The sequence below is a fragment of the Oncorhynchus masou genome, unplaced genomic scaffold, assembly GCF_036934945.1.
Source record: "Oncorhynchus masou masou isolate Uvic2021 unplaced genomic scaffold, UVic_Omas_1.1 unplaced_scaffold_1772, whole genome shotgun sequence".
Classification (NCBI taxonomy): domain Eukaryota; kingdom Metazoa; phylum Chordata; class Actinopteri; order Salmoniformes; family Salmonidae; genus Oncorhynchus; species Oncorhynchus masou.
Window position 1 is genome coordinate 10,686 of NW_027007900.1, and position 23,297 is coordinate 33,982.

Sequence of the window (23,297 nt, forward strand, 5' to 3'; positions counted from 1 at the left end):
GAAAACAAAAAGATATTTACTTGACACACTGGAAAGAATTAACAAAAAAACAGAGCAAACTAGAATGCTATTTGGCCCTACACAGAGAGTACACAGCGGCAGAATACCTGACCACTGTGACTGACCCAAAATTAAGGAAAGCTTTGACTATGTACAGACTCAGCGAGCATAGCCTTGCTATTGAGAAAGGCCGACGTAGGCAGACATGGCTCTCAAGAGAAGACAGGCTATGTGCTCACTGCCCACAAAATGAGGTGGAAACTGAGCTGCACTTCCTAACCTCCTGCCCAATGTATGACCATATTAGAGAGACATATTTCCCCCAGATTACACAGATCCACAAAGAATTCGAAAACAAATCCAATTTTGAAAAACTCCCATATCTACTGGGTGAAATTCCACAGTGTGCCATCAGAGCAGCAAGATTTGTGACCTGTTGCCACGAGAAAAGGGCAACCAGTGAAGAACACGCACCATTGTAAATACAACACATATCTATGCTTATTTATTTTATCTTGTGTCCTTTACCATTTGCACATTGTAAAAACACTGTATATATATATATATATAATATGACATTTGTAATGTCTTTATTGTTTTGAAACTTCTGTATGTGTGATGTCTACAGTTAATTTTTATTGTTTATTTCACTTTATATATTATATACCTTACTTGCTTTGGCAATGTTAACACATGTTTCCCATGCCAATAAAGCCCCTTGAATTGAATTGAATTGAATTGAGAGAGAGAGAGACAGAGACAGAGACAGAGAGACAGAGAGAGAGACAGAGACAGAGAGAGAGACAGAAAGAGACCGAGGCAGAGACAGAAAGAGACAGAGACAGAGAGAGAGAGACAGAGAGAGAGAGACAGAAAGAGACAGAGACAGAGAGAGAGAGAGACAGAAAGAGACAGAGACAGAGACAGAGAGAGAGACAGAGACAGAGAGAGACAGAGAGACAGAGAGACAGAGAGAGACAGCGACACAGAGAGAGAGAAAGAGAGAGACAGAGAAAGTGACAGAGAGACAGAGAGAGAGAGACAGAGACAAAGACAGAGACAGAGAGATAGAGAGAGACAGAAACAGGGACAGAGAGAAAGAGAGAGAAAGAGAGAGACAGAGAAAGTGAAAGAGACAGAGACAGAGAGAGAGACAGAGACAAAGACAGAGACAGAGACAGAGACAGAGAGAGAGACAGAGACAGAGACAGAGAGAGAGAAAGAGAGACAGAGAAAGTGAAAGAGACAGAGAGACAGAGAGACAGAGACAGAGACAAAGACAGAGAGACAAAGACAGAAACAGAGACAAAGACAGAGACAGAGACAGAGAGAGAGAGAGAGAAAGAGAGAGACAGAGAAAGTGACAGAGACAGAGACAGAGAAAGAGAAAAGGTACTGACAGAAGAGGGAGACATTGGGCGATCTGTTTGTGGGATCTCTGTTTGTGGGATCTCTGTTTGTGGGATCTCTGTTTGTGGGATCTCTGTTTGTGGGATCTCTGTTTGTGGGATCTCTGTTTGTGGGATCTCTGTTTGTGGGATCTCTGTTTGTGGGATCTCTGTTTGTGGGATCTCTGTTTGTGGGATCTCTGTTTGTGGGATCTCTGTTTGTGGGATCTCTGTTTGTGGGATCTCTGTTTGTGGGATCTCTGTTTGTGGGCGCTCTTTTTGTGGGCTCCCGAGTGGTGCAGCGGTCTAAGGCACTGCATCCCAGTGCTAGAGGCGTCAATCAGACCCGGGTTTGATTCCAGGCTGTATCACAACCGGCCGTGATTGGGCGGCGCACAATTGGCCCAGCTTCGTCCGGGTTAGTGTTTGGCCTGGGGTAGGCCATCATTGTAAATAAGAATTTATTCTTAACTGATTTGCCAAGCTAAATAAAGGTTAAATAAAGGTTAAAAACAATTTTAAAAAGAGGAAGAGAGAGTTATGAGATCTTCCCCGCCACCCTCTCAGTGGTGCAAGTCTCAGGCTTTGCACACTCTTGGATTGCATCCTGCCTCTTCCTCCCGGGGGAAGGCCTGCCCGCTTCAAGACTTCTCCATCACGTTTGACGACACCACAGTGTCGCCCTTCCAGTGTGCAAAGAACCTTGGCGTGACCATGGACAACAACCGGTCAATCTCTGCATCAAAGCAGTAACTCGCTCTTGCAGGTCCATGCTCTGCAACATCTATAGAGTACGACCCTACCTCACACAGGAAGAGAAACATCCGTAGAGTACGACCCTACCTCACACAGGAAGAGGCACATCCGTAGAGTACGACCCTACCTCACACAGGAAGAGAAACATCCGTAGAGTACGACCCTACCTCACACAGGAAGAGGCACATCCATAGAGTACGACCCTACCTCACACAGGAAGAGAAACATCCGTAGAGTACGACCCTACCTCACACAGGAAGAGGCACATCCGTAGAGTACGACCCTACCTCACACAGGAAGAGAAACATCCGTAGAGTACGACCCTACCTCACACAGGAAGAGGCACATCCATAGAGTACGACCCTACCTCACACAGGAAGAGAAACATCCGTAGAGTACGACCCTACCTCACACAGGAAGAGGCACATCCGTAGAGTACGACCCTACCTCACACAGGAAGAGAAACATCCGTAGAGTACGACCCTACCTCACACAGGAAGAGGCACATCCGTAGAGTACGACCCTACCTCACACAGGAAGCGGTGCAGGTCCTAATCCAGGCACTTGTCCTCTCCCGTCTGGACTACTGCAACTCACTGTTAGCTTGGCTCCCTGCTTGTGCCATCAAACCCCTGCAGCTTATCCAGAACTCTGCACCTGCCTGGTGTTCAAAATTCCCATGTTCTCTCATGTCACCCCACTCCTCCTCACACTCCACTGGCTTCAAGTCGAAGCTCGTATCCACTACAAGACCATGGTGCTTATTTACGGAACAGCAAGAGAAACTGCCCCTCCCTACTTTCAGGCTACGCTCAAACCCTATACCACAACCCGAGCACTCCCTTCTGCCACCTCTGGTCTACTGGCTCTCACACCATTACGGGAGGGCAGCTCCCTCTCAGCCCAGTCCAAGCTCTTCTCTGTCCTGACATCCCAATGGTGGAACCATCTTCCCCCTGATGCTAGGACAGCAGAGTCCCTTCCCATCTTCCCCCTGAAGCTAGGACAGCAGAGTCCCTGCCCATCTTCTCCCTGAAGCTAGGACAGCAGAGTCCCTGCCCATCTTCTCCCTGAAGCTAGGACAGAAGAGTCCCTGTCCATCTTCCCCCTGAAGCTAGGACAGCAGAGTCCCTGTCCATCTTCTCCCTGAAGCTAGGACAGCAGAGTCCCTGCCCATCTTCTCCCTGAAGCTAGGACAGCAGAGTCCCTGTCCATCTTCTCCCTGAAGCTAGGACAGCAGAGTCCCTGTCCATCTTCCCCCTGATGATAGGACAGCAGAGTCCCTGTCCATCTTCCCCCTGAAGCTAGGACAGCAGAGTCCCTGTCCATCTCCCCCTGAAGCTAGGACAGCAGAGTCCCTTCCCATCTTCCTCCTGAAGCTAGGATAGCAGAGTCCCTGTCCATCTTCCCCCTGAAGCTAGGACAGCAGAGTCCCTCCCCATCTTCTCCCTGAAGCTTGGACAGCCGAGTCCCTGTCCATCTTCCCCCTGAAGCTAGGACAGCAGTCCCTCCCCATCTTCTCCCTGAAGCTAGGACAGCAGAGTCCCTGCCCATCTTCCCCCTGATGCTAGGACAGCAGAGTCCTCCCCATCTTCCCCCTGAAGCTAGGACAGCAGTCCATCCCCATCTTCCGAAAGCACCTGAAACCCTAACTCTTCACAGAGCATCATAAATCATGCTCCTCTAAAAAGCTCTGAATTTGCTGATAACTACTTTATTAAGACAACGTGTGCTTACTCTGCCTGTGATACGTAGTTGTCCCACCTAGCTGTCTGAAGATCAATGCACTAACTGTAAGTCTCTCTGCATAAGAGCATCTACTAAATTACTAAAATGTCAAATGGAAATGAATGTGAGAGAAGAAGAAAGGTGAATGTTGATGTCTCCTCACCTCACTGGTCAAGCCCACAGCTCTGTGTATTTTAACCACGTGTCCCAGCAGGACCGGGTACTGCTGACCGACAACCCTCAGCGTGGGCAGGAATGGGGCCATGGAGGCGGGGCTAGCCTGTGACACGTACACTAGTGCACCCAGTAGGGTCTCGTTCAGAGAGGCATCGCCTAGGTAACCAACCAGGGAGGGCACCAGGGGGCTCAGCACCTGGAAGGGGGAGAGAGGAAGAAGGGGGAGAGAGAAGGGAGAGAGAGGAGGGAGAGGGGAGAGAGGAGGAGGGGGGAGGAGGGGGAGATAGGAGGTAGGGGAGAGAGGAGGGAGAGAGGGGGAGGGGAGAGAGGAGGGAGGGGGATAGAGGAGGGAGAGAGGAGGGAGGGGGAGAGAGGAGGGAGAGAGGAGGGGAGGGGGAGAGAGGAGGGAGAGAGGGGAGGGGGAGAGAGGAGGGAGGGGGATAGAGGAGGGAGAGAGGAGGGAGGGGGGAGAGAGGAGGGAGGGGGAGAGAGTAGGGAGAGAGGAGAGAGGGGGGAAAGAGGGGGAGAAAGGAGAGAGGGAGAAAGGAGAGGAGGGGCAGATTAAACCAGAGACTAGCATTGAGTTGAAAGATGGAAAAGATTCTAAAAGGTGTCATGAGAATATGTAGTATTTCATTAGGTTCCCCAGTAGCCACAACCACAGCTGCAGCTACTCTTTCTGGGGTCCACACAAAACATGTCATAATGCATAACATTAACAGACAGGTACAGAACGACATACATTTTAAATAAGAATTTACACTTTCATGTTCTTATGTGTTAGCAATGCATACAACATCTTCTCCTAATAATGGCTACAGTGCAGTCCTGCATTTTGTTACAGTTACATACTGATACAGGAATCAGAGGATGAAGAGTAGGAAGAGGAGTAGAGAACATAAAGTTAAAAGAGGAGGAAGATGAGAAAGGGAACAGAAAGAGGAGGAAGATGAGTAGAGAACAGAAAGAGGAGGAAGACGAGTAGAGAACAGAAAGAGGAGGAAGATGAGTAGAGAACAGAAAGAGGAGGAAGATGAGTAGAGAACAGAAAGAGGAGGAAGATGAGTAGAGAACAGAAAGAGGAGGAAGATGAGTAGAGAACAGAAAGAGGAGGAATATGAGTAGAGAACCGAAAGAGGAGGAAGATGAGAAAGAGAACAGAAAGAGGAGGAAGATGAGTAGAGAACAGAAAGAGGAGGAAGATGAGTAGAGAACAGAAAGATGATGAAGATGAGAAAGAGAACTGAAAGATGAGGAAGATGAGTAGAGAACAGAAAGAGGAGGAAGATGAGAAAGAGAACAGAAAGAGGAGGAAGATGAGTAGAGAACAGAAAGAGGAGGAAGATGAGTAGGAAACAGAAAGAGGAGGAAGATGAGTAAAGAACAGAAAGAGGAGGAAGATGAGTAAAGAACAGAAAGAGGAGGAAGATGAGAAAGAGAACAGAAAGAGGAGGAAGATGAGTAGAGAACAGAAAGAGGAGGAAGATGAGAAAGAGAACAGAAAGAGGAGGAAGATGAGTAGAGAACAGAAAGAGGAGGAAGATGAGTAGAGAACAAAGTTAAGCTGAGGAAGATGAGTAGAGAACCGAAAGAGGAGGAAGATGAGTAGAGAACAGAAAGAGGAGGAAGATGAGAAAGAGAACAGAAAGAGGAGGAAGATGTGTAGAGAACAGAAAGAGGAAGATGAGAAAGAGAACAGAAAGAGGAGGAAGATGAGTAGAGAACAGAAAGAGGAGGAAGATGAGTAGAGAACAGAAAAAGGAGAAAGATGAGTAGAGAACAGAAAGAGGAGGAAGATGAGTAAAGAACAGAAAGAGGAGGATGAGAAAGAGAACAGAAAGAGGAGGAAGATGTGTAGAGAACAGAAAGAGGAGGAAGATGAGTAGAGAACAGAAAGAGGAGGAAGATGAGTAGAGAACAGAAAGAGGAGGAATATGAGTAGAGAACCGAAAGAGGAGGAAGATGAGTAGAGAACAGAAAGAGGAGGAAGATGAGTAGAGAACAGAAAGAGGAGGAAGATGAGAAAGAGAACAGAAAGAGGAGGAAGATGTGTAGAGAACAGAAAGAGGAGGAAGATGAGTAAAGAAGAGAAAGAGGAGGAAGATGAGAAAGAGAACAGAAAGAGGAGGAATATGAGTAAAGAACAGAAAGAGGAGGAAGATGAGAAAGAGAACAGAAAGAGGAGGAAGATGAGTAGAGAACAAAGTTAAGCTGAGGAAGATGAGTAGAGAACCGAAAGAGGAGGAAGATGAGTAGAGAACAGAAAGAGGAGGAAGATGAGAAAGAGAACAGAAAGAGGAGGAAGATGTGTAGAGAACAGAAAGAGGAGGAAGATGAGAAAGAGAACAGAAAGAGGAGGAAGATGAGTAGAGAACAGAAAGAGGAGGAAGATGAGTAGAGAACAGAAAGAGGAGGAAGATGAGTAAAGAACAGAAAGAGGAGGATGAGAAAGAGAACAGAAAGAGGAGGAAGATGTGTAGAGAACAGAAAGAGGAGGAAGATGAGAAAGAGAACAGAAAGAGGAGGAAGATGAGTAGGAAACAGAAAGAGGAGGAAGATGAGTAGAGAACAGAAAGAGGAAGATGAGAAAGAGAACAGAAAGAGGAGGAAGATGAGTAGAGAACAAAGTTAAGCTGAGGAAGATGAGTAGAGAACCGAAAGAGGAGGAAGATGAGTAGAGAACAGAAAGTTAAAGAAAGAGCAGAGTTGAGATGGAGAGAGAGAGAGACAGATCAGAGTTGAGATGGAGAGAGAGAGAAAGAGCAGAGTTAAGATGGAGAGAGAGAGAGAAAGAGTGTTAATTTTTATTGTTTACCTTACTTGCTTTGGCAATGTTAACACATGTTTCCCATGCCAATAAAGCCCCTTGAATTGAATTGAATTGAATTGAAAGAGCAGAGTTGAGATGGAGAGAGAGAGAGAAAGAGCAGAGTTGAGATGGAGAGAGAGAGAGAAAGAGCAGAGTTGAGATGGAGAGAGAGAGAGAGAAAGAGCAGAGTTGAGATGGAGAGAGAGAGAGAGAGAAAGAGCAGAGTTGAGATGGAGAGAGAGAAAGAAAGAGCAGAGTTGAGATGGAGAGAGAGAGAGAGAAAGAGCAGAGTTGAGATGGAGAGAGAGAGAAAGAGCAGAGTTAAGATGGAGAGAGAGAGAAAGAGCAGAGTTGAGATGGAGGAGAGAGAGAAAGAGCAGAGTTGAGATGGAGAGAGAGAGAAAGAGCAGAGTTGAGATTGAGAGAGAGAAAGAGCAGTTGAGATGGAGAGAGAGAGAGAAGAGCAGAGTTGAGATGGAGAGAGAGAGAGAAAGAGCAGAGTTGAGATGGAGAGAGAGAGAGAGAAAGAGCAGAGTTGAGATGGAGAGAGAGAGAGAAAGAGCAGAGTTGAGATGGAGAAAGAGAGAGAGAAAGAGCAGAGTTAAGATGGAGAGAGAGAGAGAGAAAGAGCAGAGTTGAGATGGAGAGAGAGAGAGAAAGAGCAGAGTTGAGATGGAGACAGAGAGAGAGAAAGAGCAGAGTTGAGATGGAGAGAGAGAGAAAGAGCAGAGTTGAGATGGAGAGAGAGAGAGAGAAAGAGCAGAGTTGAGATGGAGAGAGAGAGAGAAAGAGCAGAGTTGAGACAGAGAGAGAGAGAGAAAGAGCAGAGTTGAGATGGAGAGAGAGAAAGAGCAGAGTTGAGATGGAGAGAGAGAGAGAAAGAGCAGAGTTGAGATGGAGAGAGAGAGAAAGAGCAGAGTTGAGATGGAGAGAGAGAGAGAAAGAGCAGAGTTGAGATGGAGAGAGAGAGAGAAAGAGCAGAGTTGAGATGGAGAGAGAGAGAGAAAGAGCAGAGTTGAGATGGAGAGAGAGAGAGAAAGAGCAGAGTTGAGATGGAGAGAGAGAAAGAGCAGAGTTGAGATGGAGAGAGAGAGAGAAAGAGCAGAGTTGAGATGGAGACAGAGAGAGAGAAAGAGCAGAGTTGAGATGGAGAGAGAGAGAAAGAGCAGAGTTGAGATGGAGAGAGAGAGAGAGAAAGAGCAGAGTTGAGATGGAGAGAGAGAGAAAGAGCAGAGTTGAGACAGAGAGAGAGAAAGAGCAGAGTTGAGATGGAGAGAGAAAGAGCAGAGTTGAGATGGAGAGAGAGAGAGAAAGAGCAGAGTTGAGATGGAGAGAGAGAGAGAGAAAGAGCAGAGTTGAGATGGAGAGAGAGAGAGAAAGAGCAGAGTTGAGACAGAGAGAGAGAGAGAAAGAGCAGAGTTGAGATGGAGAGAGAGAAAGAGCAGAGTTGAGATGGAGAGAGAGAGAGAAAGAGCAGAGTTGAGATGGAGAGAGAGAGAGAAAGAGAAGAGTTGAGATGGAGAGAGAGAGAGAAAGAGCAGAGTTGAGACGGAGAGAGAGAGAGAAAGAGCAGAGTTGAGATGGAGAGAGAGAGAGAGAAAGAGCAGAGTTGAGACGGAGAGAGAGAGAGAGAAAGAGCAGAGTTGAGATGGAGAGAGAGAGAAAGAGCAGAGTTGAGACGGAGAGAGAGAGAGAGGCCTGGTGGTGACAGCAGTCCTAAGATCACTGAGATCTAAAACAGGACATCAGGCAAGACTGTTGAGAGGTCTGGGAGGAACGCAGAAGAAAGAAGGGATCTGAGAGGAATTGAAAAGGAAGAGGGAACAGAGAAGAGGGGTGAAGCCTGAATATCATTACGTTCGCATGGAGACCTTAACCATCAAAGACATGGACACATACGGATACACACAGTGACGATGCGTCACGCGAGGCAGGTTGAGCGGAGCCCCACCAATACCCAGCATGCAATTCTGGTATTTCATGTCACAACAACATATTGTATCAGTTAACAAACAATTTTTTTTACATTTTTTTTATTGTTTGATCTAAAAAGCGTATGTGGTCGTATATCCATTGTTTTGGGACATTTCCGTTGAGTAAGTGATTGAGTAAGCCAGCCTCGCTCTGTGTTTTCTGTTGAGGAGGGGCAGACAGAGAAAGTACAGTGAGTGGGCGTCGTCCATCTTCTCTGGTTGCGCATGATTGGCACATGGTACTGTCGCTCATGGGGACACGATGTCAGCACAGCACCTGCTGGGAGAGATAGCCAGCAAAAGCCCTCTTCGGTGCTCTCAGATAAATCAACGTCTTGCGCCCATGTAACTTGAATTGGACTGATGTGTCAACTTCGTAGCTAGCTAGTTATTTCCCAGGCACTGTGACCACATCTTCAAGCTAGGTAGATTAGCTAGCTGAAACATGTCAACTAGCTTAGCTATATGTCGACGAGCTAAGCTATATCCTGGCACTGTTACCACGTCTTCAAGCTAGGTAGATTAGCTAGCTGAAACATGTCAACTAGCTTAGCTATATGTCGACTAGCTTAGCTATATCGTGGCACTGTGACCACGTCTTCAAGCTAGGTAGATTAGCTAGATGAAACATGTCGACTAGCTTAGCTATATCCTGGCACTGTTACCACGTCTTCAAGCTAGGTAGATTAGCTAGCTGAAACACGTCGACGAGCTTAGCTATATGTCGACTAGCTTAGCTATATCCTGGCACTGTTACCACGTCTTCAAGCTACGTAGATTAGCTAGCTGAAACACGTCGACTAGCTTAGCTATATGTCGACTAGCTTAGCTTTTTCCTGGCAAATCCTTTTCCAACGTAGCATTATTAAGGAAATGGAGACGTAAAACGTCTCGGTGCTCATTAGCCATCTAAACTTTAAAACATAGCAAGCTGGAAAAGAGGATTCACGTCAAATGGTTGGTTGGTGGATCACGGAGCAGTGGCTAACATCTGCTTTGAGGTCGGCTAGCTAATATTGTTGATGTTTGATGGCAGACTGTAATACACATGGAACAACATGTAGAAGAAGGGTTAGTTATAAATATATCGTATTTGATGGAAGCGCAACTGTGAGTTTACCCCATCAATATTTTCAACTTAAAATCGCAACGGGACACACACACACACACACACACACACACACACACACACACACACACACACACACACACACACACACACACACACACACACAGTGCACGCACACACACACACACACACACACACACACACACACACACACACACACACACACACACACACACACACACACACACACACACACACACACACACACACACACACACACACACGTGCTGCTGCTACAGTTTCAACTGTTCTGCCTTGTTATTATTCGACCATGCTGGTCATTTATGAACATTTGAACATCTTGGCCATGTTCTGTTATAATCTCTACCCGGCACAGCCAGAAGAGGACTGGCCACCCCACATAGCCTGGTTCCTCTCTAGGTTTCTTCCTAGGTTTTGGCCTTTCTAGGGAGTTTTTCCTAACCACCGTGCTTCTACACCTGCATTGCTTGCTGTTTGGTGTTTTAGGCTGGGTTTCTGTACAGCACTTTGAGATATCAGCTGATGTACGAAGGGATATATAAATAAATTTGATTTGATTTGATTTGACACACACACACACACAGACACAGTACACGCACACACCCATCTTTGAAGAGTTAGAGTTATGACCCTTCCACCAGCTCTGTCGCTCTGACCGACCACTGACTGACCCCTGGCTGACCCCTGTCTTACCTGGTCGGTGAGAAACATGATGTCTTTTAGTCAGGGGGTGATCTCTGGGGTGATGAACAGCTGTGAGACTCACTGGGTAAATTCAATCCACTTTACTACCACCTCATTCCCTGTCCTGGCCAGACCACCATCACCCTAATACCACCATCACCACAATACCACCATCACCCCAATACCACCATCACCCCAATACCACCATCACCCCAATACCACCATCACCCCAATACCACCATCAACTAATACTACCATCACCCCAATACCACCATCACTACAATAACACCATCACCCCAATACCACCATCAACTAATACCACCATCACCCCAATACCACCATCACCCCAATACTACCATCACCCCAATACCACCATCACTACAATAACACCATCACCCTATACCACCATCAACTAATACCACCATCACCCCAATACTACCATCACCACAATACCACCATCACCCCAATAACACCATCACCCCAATACCACCATCAACTAATACCACCATCACCCCAATACTACCATCACCACAATACCACCATCACCCCAATACCACCATCACCCCAATAACACCATCACCCCAATACCACCATCAACTAATACCACCATCACCCCAATACTACCATCACCACAATACCACCATCACCCCAATACCACCATCACCCCAATACCACCATCACCCTAATACCACCATCACCCCAATACCACCATCACCCCAATACCACCATCACCCCAATACCACCACCATCACCCCAATACTACCATCACCCCAATACCACCATCACTACAATAACACCATCACCCCAATACCACCATCAACTAATACCACCATCACCCCAATACCACCATCACCCCAATACTACCATCACCCCAATACCACCATCACTACAATAACACCATCACCCTATACCACCATCAACTAATACCACCATCACCCCAATACTACCATCACCACAATACCACCATCACCCCAATAACACCATCACCCCAATACCACCATCAACTAATACCACCATCACCCCTATACTACCATCACCACAATACCACCATCACCCCAATACCACCATCACCCCAATACCACCATCCCCCCAATACCACCATCAACTAATACCACCATCACCCCAATACCACCATCACCCCAATACCACCATCACCCCCATACCACCATCACCCCAATACCACCATCACGCCAATACCACCATCACCCCAATACCACCATTAACCTAATACCACCATCACCCCAATACAACCATCACTCCAATACCACCATCACCCCAATACCACCATCACCCCAATACCACCATCACCCCAATACTACCATCACCCCAATACCACCATCACCCCAATACCACCATCACTACAATACCACCATCACCCCAATACCACCATCACCCCAATACCACCATCACCCCAATACCACCATCACCCCAATACCACCATCACCCCAATAACACCATCACCACAATACCACCGTCACCCCAATACCACCATCACCCCAATACCACCACCACCACCCCAATACCACCATCACCCCAATACTACCATCACCCCAATACCACCATCACCCCAATAACACCATCACCCCAATACCACCATCACCCCAATACCACCATCAACCCAATACCCCCTCACCCAGATTTCACTCCAACATTCCAATATGGCTGCCACAATACCATTAATATATACATGTTTTAAACGAGAGACATCTTTCAGATGAGTTTACTGTTCTTATTTCTGTGTACTTCAACTATGTTTAGGAATCCAATGCCCTAATTATACTCACCTGGGTCTGGATGCAGAAAAGGCTTCAGAGTGCTTGGAAAGACAACACCAAGTACTCCAAGTCGCCTCTTTGTGGACCAATGGGGCGACTGGAAGAGAATCCAACCCCTGGCCTCTGACCCCCTTTCCCTACAACCTGCCCCCACTGTGGTACAACATGCCCCCACTGTGGTACAACATGCCCCCACTGTGGTACAACCTGCCCCCACTGTGGTACAACATGCCCCCACTGTGGTACAACATGCCCCCATGTACTCTCCATTACTCTCTCCTTAGTCTTCAGTACTCTCCATTACTCTCTCCTTAGTCTTCAGTACTCTCCATTACTCTCTCCTTAGTCTTCTGTACTCTCCATTACTCTCTCCTTAGTCTTCAGTACTCTCCATTACTCTCTCCTTAGTCTTCAGTACTCATCATTACTCTCCTGTAGTGTCCATTACTCTCCCTTAGTCTCCCCTTAGTGTCCATTACTATCCCTTAGTGTCCATTACTCTCCATTACTCCCCTTAGTGTCCATTACTCTCCCTTAGTGTCCATTACTCTCCCTGAGTCTCCATTACTCTCCCTTAGTGTCCATTACTCTCCCTTAGTCTCCATTACTCTCCCTTAGTGTCCATTACTATCCCTTAGTGTCCATTACTCTCCATTACTCCCCTTAGTGTCCATTACTCTCCCTTAGTGTCCATTACTCTCCCTGAGTCTCCATCACTCTCCCTTAGTGTCCATTACTCTCCCTTAGTGTCCATTACTCTCCATTACTCCCCTTAGTGTCCATTACTCTCCCTTAGTGTCCATTACTCTCCCTGAGTCTCCATCACTCTCCCTTAGTGTCCATTACTCTCCCTTAGTGTCCATTACTCTCCCTTAGTCTCCATTACTCTCCATTACTCTCTCTGGAGTGCAGTACAGTATTAATTCACCCATGTATGAATTCTGGACTCATGACTAATGTGTCATCTGAATGCGCTCCATTCCTCCAGCATCAGATGCCATTTTGCCAGGGGTTTGTTACGGGCAAGTCACTCACACACACGCTCATATAAATGACACACACACACAGGCACGCACTGAGCAATCGCACACATACCTGTGGCTGTTGCTCGGCGACCATCTGGATCAGCCTCAGCAGGTGTTGTTGCTCCGGTGACTCGAGCTGTGACATCATGGCCGTCAGGTTGCCTAGGTGATGATGGATGGCATGGGGCAGTTTGGGGTAGACGGACGGCAACACGCGTAGGAGCATGTGGTTACCTAGACGACACGGCAAGAGACAGGGTCCAGGTAAAACTATATTTGTGTCAACAGATTCAAGGTCTCACGGATTCAAGGTCTCACATATTCAAGGTCTCATAGATTCCAGGTCTCACAGATTCAAGGTCTCACAGATTCCAGGTCTCACAGATTCCAGGTCTCACAGATTCAAGGTCTCATAGATTCCAGGTCTCACAGATTCCAGGTCTCACAGATTCCAGGTCTCACAGATTCAAGGTCTCACAGATTCAAGGTCTCACATATTCAAGGTCTCATAGATTCAAGGTCTCACATATTCAAGGTCTCATAGATTCAAGGTCTCACAGATTCAAGGTCTCATAGATTCAAGGTCTCACAGATTCAAGGTCTCATAGATTCAAGGTCTCACAGATTCAAGGTCTCATAGATTCAAGGTCTTACAGATTCAAGGTCTCATAGATTCAAGGTCTCACAGATTCAAGGTCTCACATATTCAAGGTCTCACAGATATTCCTTCACTGTCGTTCATCCTTCAGGAAGAATGTAAAATGTTGCTGTATAAATGGAAGAAAATAGACATGTACCAGAAACATTCAATATTTCCCAAGAGACATATCTAATATCTCACGCATCTGAACAACGACTTTGTCTTCAAGTACTAGCTTTATTCCTTATGACATTACATGAACACAAACAATGACTTTTTTGTTAAATTCGTAGCTTTTTCAATAAAGTCGTTTTGGATTGATTTATGTCCCCACAGTAAAAGGCTGGATTTAATAGAATGAGTGAACCTGTGGGGTAAACCTGGTCATGATTTACTCTATCGGGGGCAAAACTATGTGACGTTCCTACAGAATGACTGTGTCCTCCTAATCAAAGGCCTATGTTGTTGTTGATGTTCTTGTTGTTGTTGATGGTGTTTGTGTTCTTTTCCTTTGTTTTCGGGTTTAATCAATGTAATTATTTCATTTTATTTTAAATGTCAAACCACATCATCTGCAGGACATATGGCATTGGTGAGAACAAGAGAGAGACAACGAGAAAGAATAAAAGACAGAAAGAAAGAAAGAAAGAAAGAAAGAAAGAAAGAAAGAAAGAAAGAAAGAAAGAAAGAAAGAAAGAGGGGGTAGAGAACAATAGAGAGAAAGAGAGTGAGAGAAAGAGAGAGTGAGAGAGAGAGACAGAGAGAGAGTGAGAGAGAGAGGGAGAGAGAGAGAGAGAGAGAGAGAGAGAAAGAGTGATAGAGTGAGAGAGAGAGAGAGAGAAAGAGAGAGAGTGTGAGAGAGAGTGAGAGAGTGAGAGAGAGTGAGATAAAGAGAGAGTGAGAGAGAGAGAGTGAGAGAGAGATAGAGTGAGAGAGTGAGAGAGAGTGAGAGAGTTAGATAGAGTGAGAGAGTGTAAGAGAGAGAGTGAGAGAGAGTGAGAGAGTGAGAGAGAGAGTGAGAAAGAAGAGAGAGAGAGAGAGAGAGAGAGTGATGGAGAGATTGAGTGAGAGAGAGTGAGAGAGTGAGAGAGAGAGTGAGAGAGTGAGAGAGAGAAAGAGAGAGTGAGAGAGAGTGAGAGTGTGAGAGAGAGAGTGAGAGAGTGAGAGAGAGAGTGAGAGAAAAAGAGAGTGAGAGAGAGTGAGAGAGAGAGATAGAGTGAGAGTGAGAGAGAGTGTGAGAGAGAGATAGAATGAGAGAGTGAGAGAGAGAGCGAGAGAGAAAGAGAGAGAGAGAGAGTGAGAGAGAGAATTCAGAATGTAGAATTCCGCAAAAATATCCTCAGCGTACAATGTAGAACACCAAATTATACATGCAGAGCAGAATTAGGCCGATACCCACTAATTATCAAAATCCAGAAAAGAGCCATTAAATTTTACAACCACCTAAAAGGAAGCGATTCCCAAACCTTCCATAACAAAGTTATCACCTACAGAGAGATGAACCTGGAGAAGAGTCCCCTAAGTAAGCTCGTCCTGGGGCTCTGTTCACAAACACAAACACACCCCACAGAGCACCAGGACAGCAGCACAATTAGATCCAACCATATCATGAGAAAACAAAAAGATAATTACTTGACACATTGTAAAGAATTAACAAAAAAACTGAGCGAACTAGAATGCTATTTGGCCCTAAACAGAGAGTACACAGTGGCAGAATACCTGACCACTGTGACTGACCCAAACTTAAGGAAAGCTTTGACTATGTACAGACTCAGTGAGCATAGCCTTGCTATTGAGAAAGGCCGCCGTGGGCAGGCCTGGCTCTCAAGAGAAGACAGGCTATGTGCTCACTGCCCACAAAATGAGGTGGAAACTGAGCTGCACTTCCGAACCTCCTGCCAAATGTATGACCATATTAGAGAGACATATTTCCCTCAGATTACACAGATCCACAAAGAATTTGAAAACAAATCCTATTTTGATAAACTCCCACATCTACTGGGTGAAATTCCAGAGTGTGGCATCACAGCAGCAAGATTTGTGACCTGTTGCCACGAGAAAAGGGCAACTAGTGAAGAACAAACACCATTGTAAATACAACCCATATTTATGCTTATTTATTTTATATTATGTCCTTTAACCATTTGTACATTGTTAAAACACTGTGTATATATGTATATATATATATATATATATATATATATATATATATATATATATATATATGACATTTGTAATGTCTTTATTGTTTTGAAACTTCTGTATGTGTAATGTTTACTGTTAATTTTTATAGTTTATTTCACTTTTGTATATTATCTACCTCACTTGCTTTGGCAATGTTAACACGTTTCCCATGCCAATAAAGCCCTTGAATTTAATTTAATTTAATTTAATTGAGAAAGAGAGAAAGAAAGAGAGACAGAGAGAGAGAGAGAGAGAGAGAGGGAGATCGAGAGAGAGAGAGATAGACGAAGAGAGAGAGAGAGAGAGAGAGAGAGAGAGAGAGGGAGAGAGCGAGAGAGAGAGCGAGAGAGAGAGAGAGAGAGAGAGAGAGAGAGAAAGGGAGAAACAGAGAGCGAGAAAGAGAGACAGAGGGGAGAAGTGAGGAGGTGTGTACAGTTAGGAGGTGTGTACAGTTTATCAGGGTTAGAAGTAGAGAACAACAGAGACAGATGGTAACTTTGTCCTATCATCTATTATAGTTTAGAACTGTTGTGCTTTGGCAAAAATCAACATGTACTTCTTGCCTATAAAAATGTTATGAATTGGATTGAATTGATTACAAGGAGTCCAAAATAGAGTGTCAGACTGAGAGAACAACAGAGGAGACAAAGAGACAGAGACAAAGAGAGGCCTCCAGTCTTCCTGCCTGCTGAATGTCTGTCGTTATCTACTGGGTCATCTAGAAGTAATCCCTAGGTTCCTTCCTGGGACTCTCCTATGAATGGAACACACACACACTGTGGAGGTGATTCTCATTTTGTGAATAGAGTTCTATTTGCAGTCAACCCTCGCTCTGATTGGCTAAGGAAACGGGCGGTACCACAGAGACATGGGATAATAAACACGTGTTGGAAAACAAGAAGAAGTGAGAGTCTTAACAGCTGTGGGCCAGCAATGTGAGAGTCATTTAGAATGAGGTGAAGAGGGAATGGACAAAGGTTATGTCATATAAAGAAACCAGGAAGTACACATGGGTCCAATCATTTTAATTAGTTCAGTTGAATTGACTGGGAGTTCCATTTGGCCCCACATTGTGTACATTTACTTCCTGGAGGATCAGTAGAATCCTGACATCACTGTCGATTCCTCCTTCATTCTATTTTCTAGTGTGGAGCCAGTAACTGTCCGGACACCAATAAGATGACTAAGGATATACTCAAGGAACATATTACAAATTCATTACTTTACGTTACGATTTCAAGTTTAACTTGTGGTAGACATAGAGCAACAGGAAAATGAATGGGTTGTATTTAGTGTGTGTGTGTGTGTGTGTGTGTGTGTGTGTGTGTGTGTGTGTGTGTGTGTGTGTGTGTGTGTGTGTGTGTGTGTGTGTGTGTGATAGTATATGTGTATATAGCATGCTTTGCTACCTAGTGTTGTTACCTGCTACACGTGCAAGACTAATCTGATGGCCATTACTCCTATCAACAAGATAAATGTCCAGCCCACATCTGTCTACAGTTTACCTGGAATGGATTCACTTCCATCTATGGATTGATTAAAATGTTAACGTTCTTCTGAAAGCTCGTCCTCATACATCATCACACTGGAAACTACAACTCTACAACAGTAGGTACAGGTACACCATGGGTAGCACATCCAACAGGTAACATTTACACTGCCCACCATGGCAACTCATCATCCAATAGATAACATTTACACTGGCCACCATGGCAACTCATCATCCAATAGATAACATTTACACTGCCCACCATGGCAACTCATCATCCAATAGATAACATTTACACTGGCCACCATGGCAACTCATCATCCAATAGATAACATTTACACTGCCCACCATGGCAACTCATCATCCAATAGATAACATTTACACTGCCCACCATGGCAACTCATCATCCAATAGATAACATTTACACTGGCCACCATGGCAACTCATCATCCAATAGATAATATTTACTCTGACCACCATGGCAACTCATCATCCAATAGATAACATTTACACTGGCCACCATGGCAACTCATCATCCAATAGATAACATTTACACTGGCCACCATGGCAACTAATCATCCAATAGATAATATTTACACTGGTCACCATGGCAACTCATCATCCAATAGATAACATTTACACTGGCCACCATGGCAACTCATCATCCAATAGATAATATTTACACTGGCCACCATGGCAACTCATCATCCAACAGGTAACATTTACACTGGCCACTATGGTAACTCATCATCCAATAGATAACATTTACACTGGCCACCATGGCAACTCATCATCCAATAGAAAACATTTACACTGGCCACCATGGCAACTCATCATCCAATAGATAACATTTACACTGGCCACCATGGCAACTCATCATCCAATAGATAACATTTACACTGGCCACCATGGCAACTCATCATCCAATAGATAATATTTACACTGGCCACCATGGCAACTCATCATCCAATAGATAACATTTACTCTGCCCACCATGGCAACTCTTCTAAGAAATACGTTCTAATCCATGACTACTGTATATTTATGTGTTGAATATTTCTGAACGTTCACCAAGATTCAGAGAGACAAAGAGAGAGAGAAAGAGAGAGAGAGAGAAAAAGAGAGAGAGATAGAGAGAAAGAGAGAGAGAGAGAGAGAGAGGGAGAAAGAGAGAGAGAGAGAGAGAGAGTGGGAGAAAGAGAGAAAGAGAGAGAGAGAGAAAAAGAGAGAGAGATAGAGAGAGAGAGAGAGAGAGAGAGAGAGAGAGAAAGAGGGAGAGAGAGACAGAGAGAGGGAGAAAGAGAGAGAGAGAGAGAGAGAGAGAGAGAGAGAGAGGGAGAGAGAGAGAGACAGAGAGAGGGAGAAAGAGAGAGAGAGAGAGAGAGGGAGAAAGAGAGAGAGAGAGAGAGAGAGAGAGAGAGAGAGAGAGGGGGGAGAGAGAAAGAAAGAAAGAGAGAAAGCGAGAAAGAGAGAGACAGAGAGAGAGAGAGCAATAGAGAGACAAGACACTGTCAGCCCTCTGCTGTCCACCTGTATGTTTCCACTACACACACAACTAAACTACCCTGATTTACTGAGCATCTACCAAACACAGGGACAGTACGTTGACAGGCGGAAAGAGGGAGAGGGCAAAAAGAAACACAGAGTAACTGAGATAATTCTTGAAATTGCTTTACAAATGAAACACATGATTATTATTATTAAAAAAGCATGGAGAATCAGGTCTGAAGTCCTGCAGGAGGGATCAGTATGTAGTCTGTCTGTCTGCTGTTGACCTGTCTGTCTGCAGTGACCCTGTCTGTCTGCTGTTGACCTGTGTGTCTGCTGTTGACCTGTCTGTCTGCTGTGACCCTGTCTGTCTACTGTTGACCTGTCTGTCTGCTGTTGACCCTGTCTGTCTGCTATTGACCTGTCTGTCTGCTATTGACCTGTCTGTCTGCTGTGACCCTGTCTATCTGCTATTGACCTGTCTGTCTGCTATTGACCTGTCTGTCTGCTGTGACCCTGTCTATCTGCTGTTGACCTGTCTGTCTGCTATTGACCTGTCTGTCTGCTATAAACACACACACACAGTGGTGGAAAAAGTACCCAATTTTCATACTTGAGCTAAAGTAAAGATACCTTAATAGAAAATGACTCAAGTAAAAGTGAAAGTCACCCAGTAAAATACTACTTGAGTAAAAGTCTAAATGTAACTGCAAAAATATATAAGTCTCAGATGTAAAAAAATTCATTCTATCAAGCAAACCAGACGGAACCATTCTCTTGTTTTGTTTTTTAAATGTACGGATGGCCAGGGACACACTCCAACACTCAGACATCATTTACAAACAAAGCATGTGTGTTTAGTGAGTCTTCCAGATCAGAGGCAGTAGGGATGACCAGGGATGTTCTCTGTTTAGTGAGTCCTCCAGATCAGAGGCAGTAGATGACCAGGGATGTTCTCCGTTTAGTGAGTCCTCCAGATCAGAGGCAGTAGGGATGACCAGGGATGTTCTCTGTTTAGTGAGTCCTCCAGATCAGAGGCAGTAGGGATGACCAGGGATGTTCTCTGTTTAGTGAGTCCTCCAAATCAGAGGCAGTAGGGATGACCAGGGATGTTCTATGTTTAGTGAGTCATCCAGATTAGAGGCAGTAGGGATGACCAGGGATGTTCTCTGTTTAGTGAGTCCTCCAGATCAGAGGCAGTAGGGATGACCAGGGATGTTCTCTGTTTAGTGAGTCCTCCAGATCAGAGGCAGTAGGGATGACCAGGGATGTTCTCTGTTTAGTGAGTCCTCCAGATCAGAGGCAGTAGGGATGACCAGGGATGTTCTCTGTTTAGTGAGTCATCCAGATTAGAGGCAGTAGGGATGACCAGGGATGTTCTCTGTTTAGTGAGTCCTCCAGATCAGAGGCAGTAGGGATGACCAGGGATGTTCTCTGTTTAGTGAGTCCTCCAGATCAGAGGCAGTAGGGATGACCAGGGATTTTCTCTGTTTTGTGAGTCCTCCAGATCAGAGGCAGTAGGGATGACCAGGGATGTTCTCTGTTTAGTGAGTCCTCCAGATCAGAGGCAGTAGGGATGAACAGGGATGTTCTCTGTTTAGTGAGTCCTCCAGATCAGAGGCAGTATGGATGACAAGGGATGTTCTCTGTTTAGTGAGTCCTCCAGATTAGAGGCAGTAGGGATGACCAGGGATGTTCTCTGTTTCGTGAGTCCTCCAGATCAGAGGCAGTAGGGATGACCAGGGATGTTCTCTGTTTAGTGAGTCCTCCAGATCAGAGGCAGTAGGGATGACCAGGGATGTTCTCTGTTTAGTGAGTCCTCCAGATCAGAGGCAGTAGGGATGAACAGGGATGTTCTCTGTTTAGTGAGACCTCCAGATCAGAGGCAGTAGGGAGGACCAGGGATGTTCTCTGTTTAGTGAGTCCTCCAGTTCAGAGGCAGTAGGGATGACCAGGGATGTTCTCTGTTTAGTGAGACCTCCAGATCAGAGGCAGTAGGGAGGACCAGGGATGTTCTCTGTTTAGTGAGTCCTCCAGATCAGAGGCAGTAGGGAGGACCAGGGATGTTCTCTGTTTAGTGAGTCCTCCAGTTCAGAGGCAGTAGGGATGACCAGGGATGTTCTCTGTTTAGTGAGTCCTCCAGTTCAGAGGCAGTAGGGATGACCAGGGATGTTCTCTGTTTAGTGAGACCTCCAGATCAGATGCAGTAGGGACGACCAGGGATGTTCTCTGTTTAGTGAGTCCTCCAGATCAGAGGCAGTAGGGATGTTCTCTGTTTAGTGAGTCCTCCAGATCAGAGGCAGTAGGGATGTTCTCTGTTTAGTGAGTCCTCCAGATCAGAGGCAGTAGGGATGACCAGGGATGTTCTCTGCTTAGTGAGACCTCCAGATCAGAGGCAGTAGGGATGACCAGGGATGTTCTCTGTTTAGTGAGTCCTCCAGATCAGAGGCAGTAGGGATGACCAGGGATGTTCTCTGCTTAGTGAGTCCTCCAGATCAGAGGCAGTAGGGATGACCAGGGATATTCTCTGTTTAGTGAGTCCTCCAGATCAGAGGCAGTAGGGATGACCAGGGATGTTCTCTGTTTAGTGAGTCCTCCAGATCAGAGGCAGTAGGGATGACCAGGGATGTTCTCTGTTTAGTGAGTCCTCCAGATCAGAGGCAGTAGGGATGACCAGGGATGTTCTCTGTTTAGTGAGACCTCCAGATCAGAGGCAGTAGGGATGACCAGGGATGTTCTCTGTTTAGTGAGTCCTCCAGATCAGAGGCAGTAGGGACGACCAGGGATGTTCTCTGTTTAGTGAGTCCTCCAGATCAGAGGCAGTAGGGATGACCAGGGATGTTCTCTGTTTAGTGAGTCCTCCAGATCAGAGGCAGTAGGGATGACCAGGGATGTTCTCTGTTTAGTGAGACCTCCAGATCAGAGGCAGTAGGGATGTTCTATAGATAAGTACTTTACAAAAACACATACACCTGCAAACATGCAAAAGCCATGGGCTGAAAGACACTCCTGAACATCTTCTTTAGAGATATGAATACTTTAGGGCTCTATGGGATCTGAGATATGAATACTTTAGGGCTCTATGGGATCTGAGATATGAATACTTTAGGGCTCTATGGGATCTGAGATATGAATACTTTAGGGCTCTATGGGATCTGAGATATGAATACTTTAGGGCTCTATGGGATCTGAGATATGAATACTTTAGGGCTCTATGGGATCTGAGATATGAATACTTTAGGGCTCTATGGGATCTGAGATATGAATACTTTAGGGCTCTATGGGATCTGAGATATGAATACTTTAGGGCTCTATGGGATCTGAGATATGAATACTTTAGGGCTCTATGGGATCTGAGATATGAATACTTTAGGGCTCTATGGGATCTGAGATATGAATACTTTAGGGCTCTATGGGATCTGAGATATGAATACTTTAGGGCTCTATGGGATCTGAGATATGAATACTTTAGGGCTCTATGGGATCTGAGATATGAATACTTTAGGGCTCTATGGGATCTGAGATATGAATACTTTAGGGCTCTATGGGATCTGAGATATGAATACTTTAGGGCTCTATGGGATCTGAGATATGAATACTTTAGGGCTCTATGGGATCTGAGATATGAATACTTTAGGGCTCTATGGGATCTAAGATATGAATAATTCCACTGTTATGTTCCCCTTGACTTACAGTAAGTCAAGGTATCCTGTGCAATCCTTCAGTCCCAGCCAGAATGCTGATACCTGGCCTAGTAATTCTCTCTTTTGACAGCCTACACAGGGAAAACCCAGCCTAAACTCTCACAAGGACTGACTTTCTATTCTTTAGTAAACAAAGACAACGTTTCACAGCAGTCTTCCAGGACACTGCGGTCTATATGAACATAAACTCCTACAGTTGAGGCTAGAAGGGCATGTTAACACCTCACCACTGAGGCATGCTAATGATACTAATGCTAATGCTAATGATACTAATAATACTAATGCTAAATATGCTAATGCTAATGATACATATGCTAATGCTAATGATACTAATGATACTAACGATACTAATGCTAATTATACTAA

General features: G+C 45.3%; 1 protein-coding gene across 1 annotated transcript in view; it reads right to left on the reverse strand.

Annotated features, from left to right (window-relative positions):
- Positions 1-2,029: 2,029 nt before the first annotated feature.
- Positions 2,030-23,297, reverse strand: part of LOC135532224 (ventricular zone-expressed PH domain-containing protein-like) — an 86,731-nt gene continuing 65,463 nt past the window's right edge. The window contains exons 4-6 of the mRNA XM_064959818.1: positions 13,497-13,660; positions 4,036-4,245; positions 2,030-2,227 (exon numbers count right to left, since the gene is read on the reverse strand). Of these exons, the coding sequence (XP_064815890.1) occupies positions 2,030-2,227; positions 4,036-4,245; positions 13,497-13,660 (572 nt within the window). The remainder of the gene's footprint in view (positions 2,228-4,035; positions 4,246-13,496; positions 13,661-23,297) is intronic.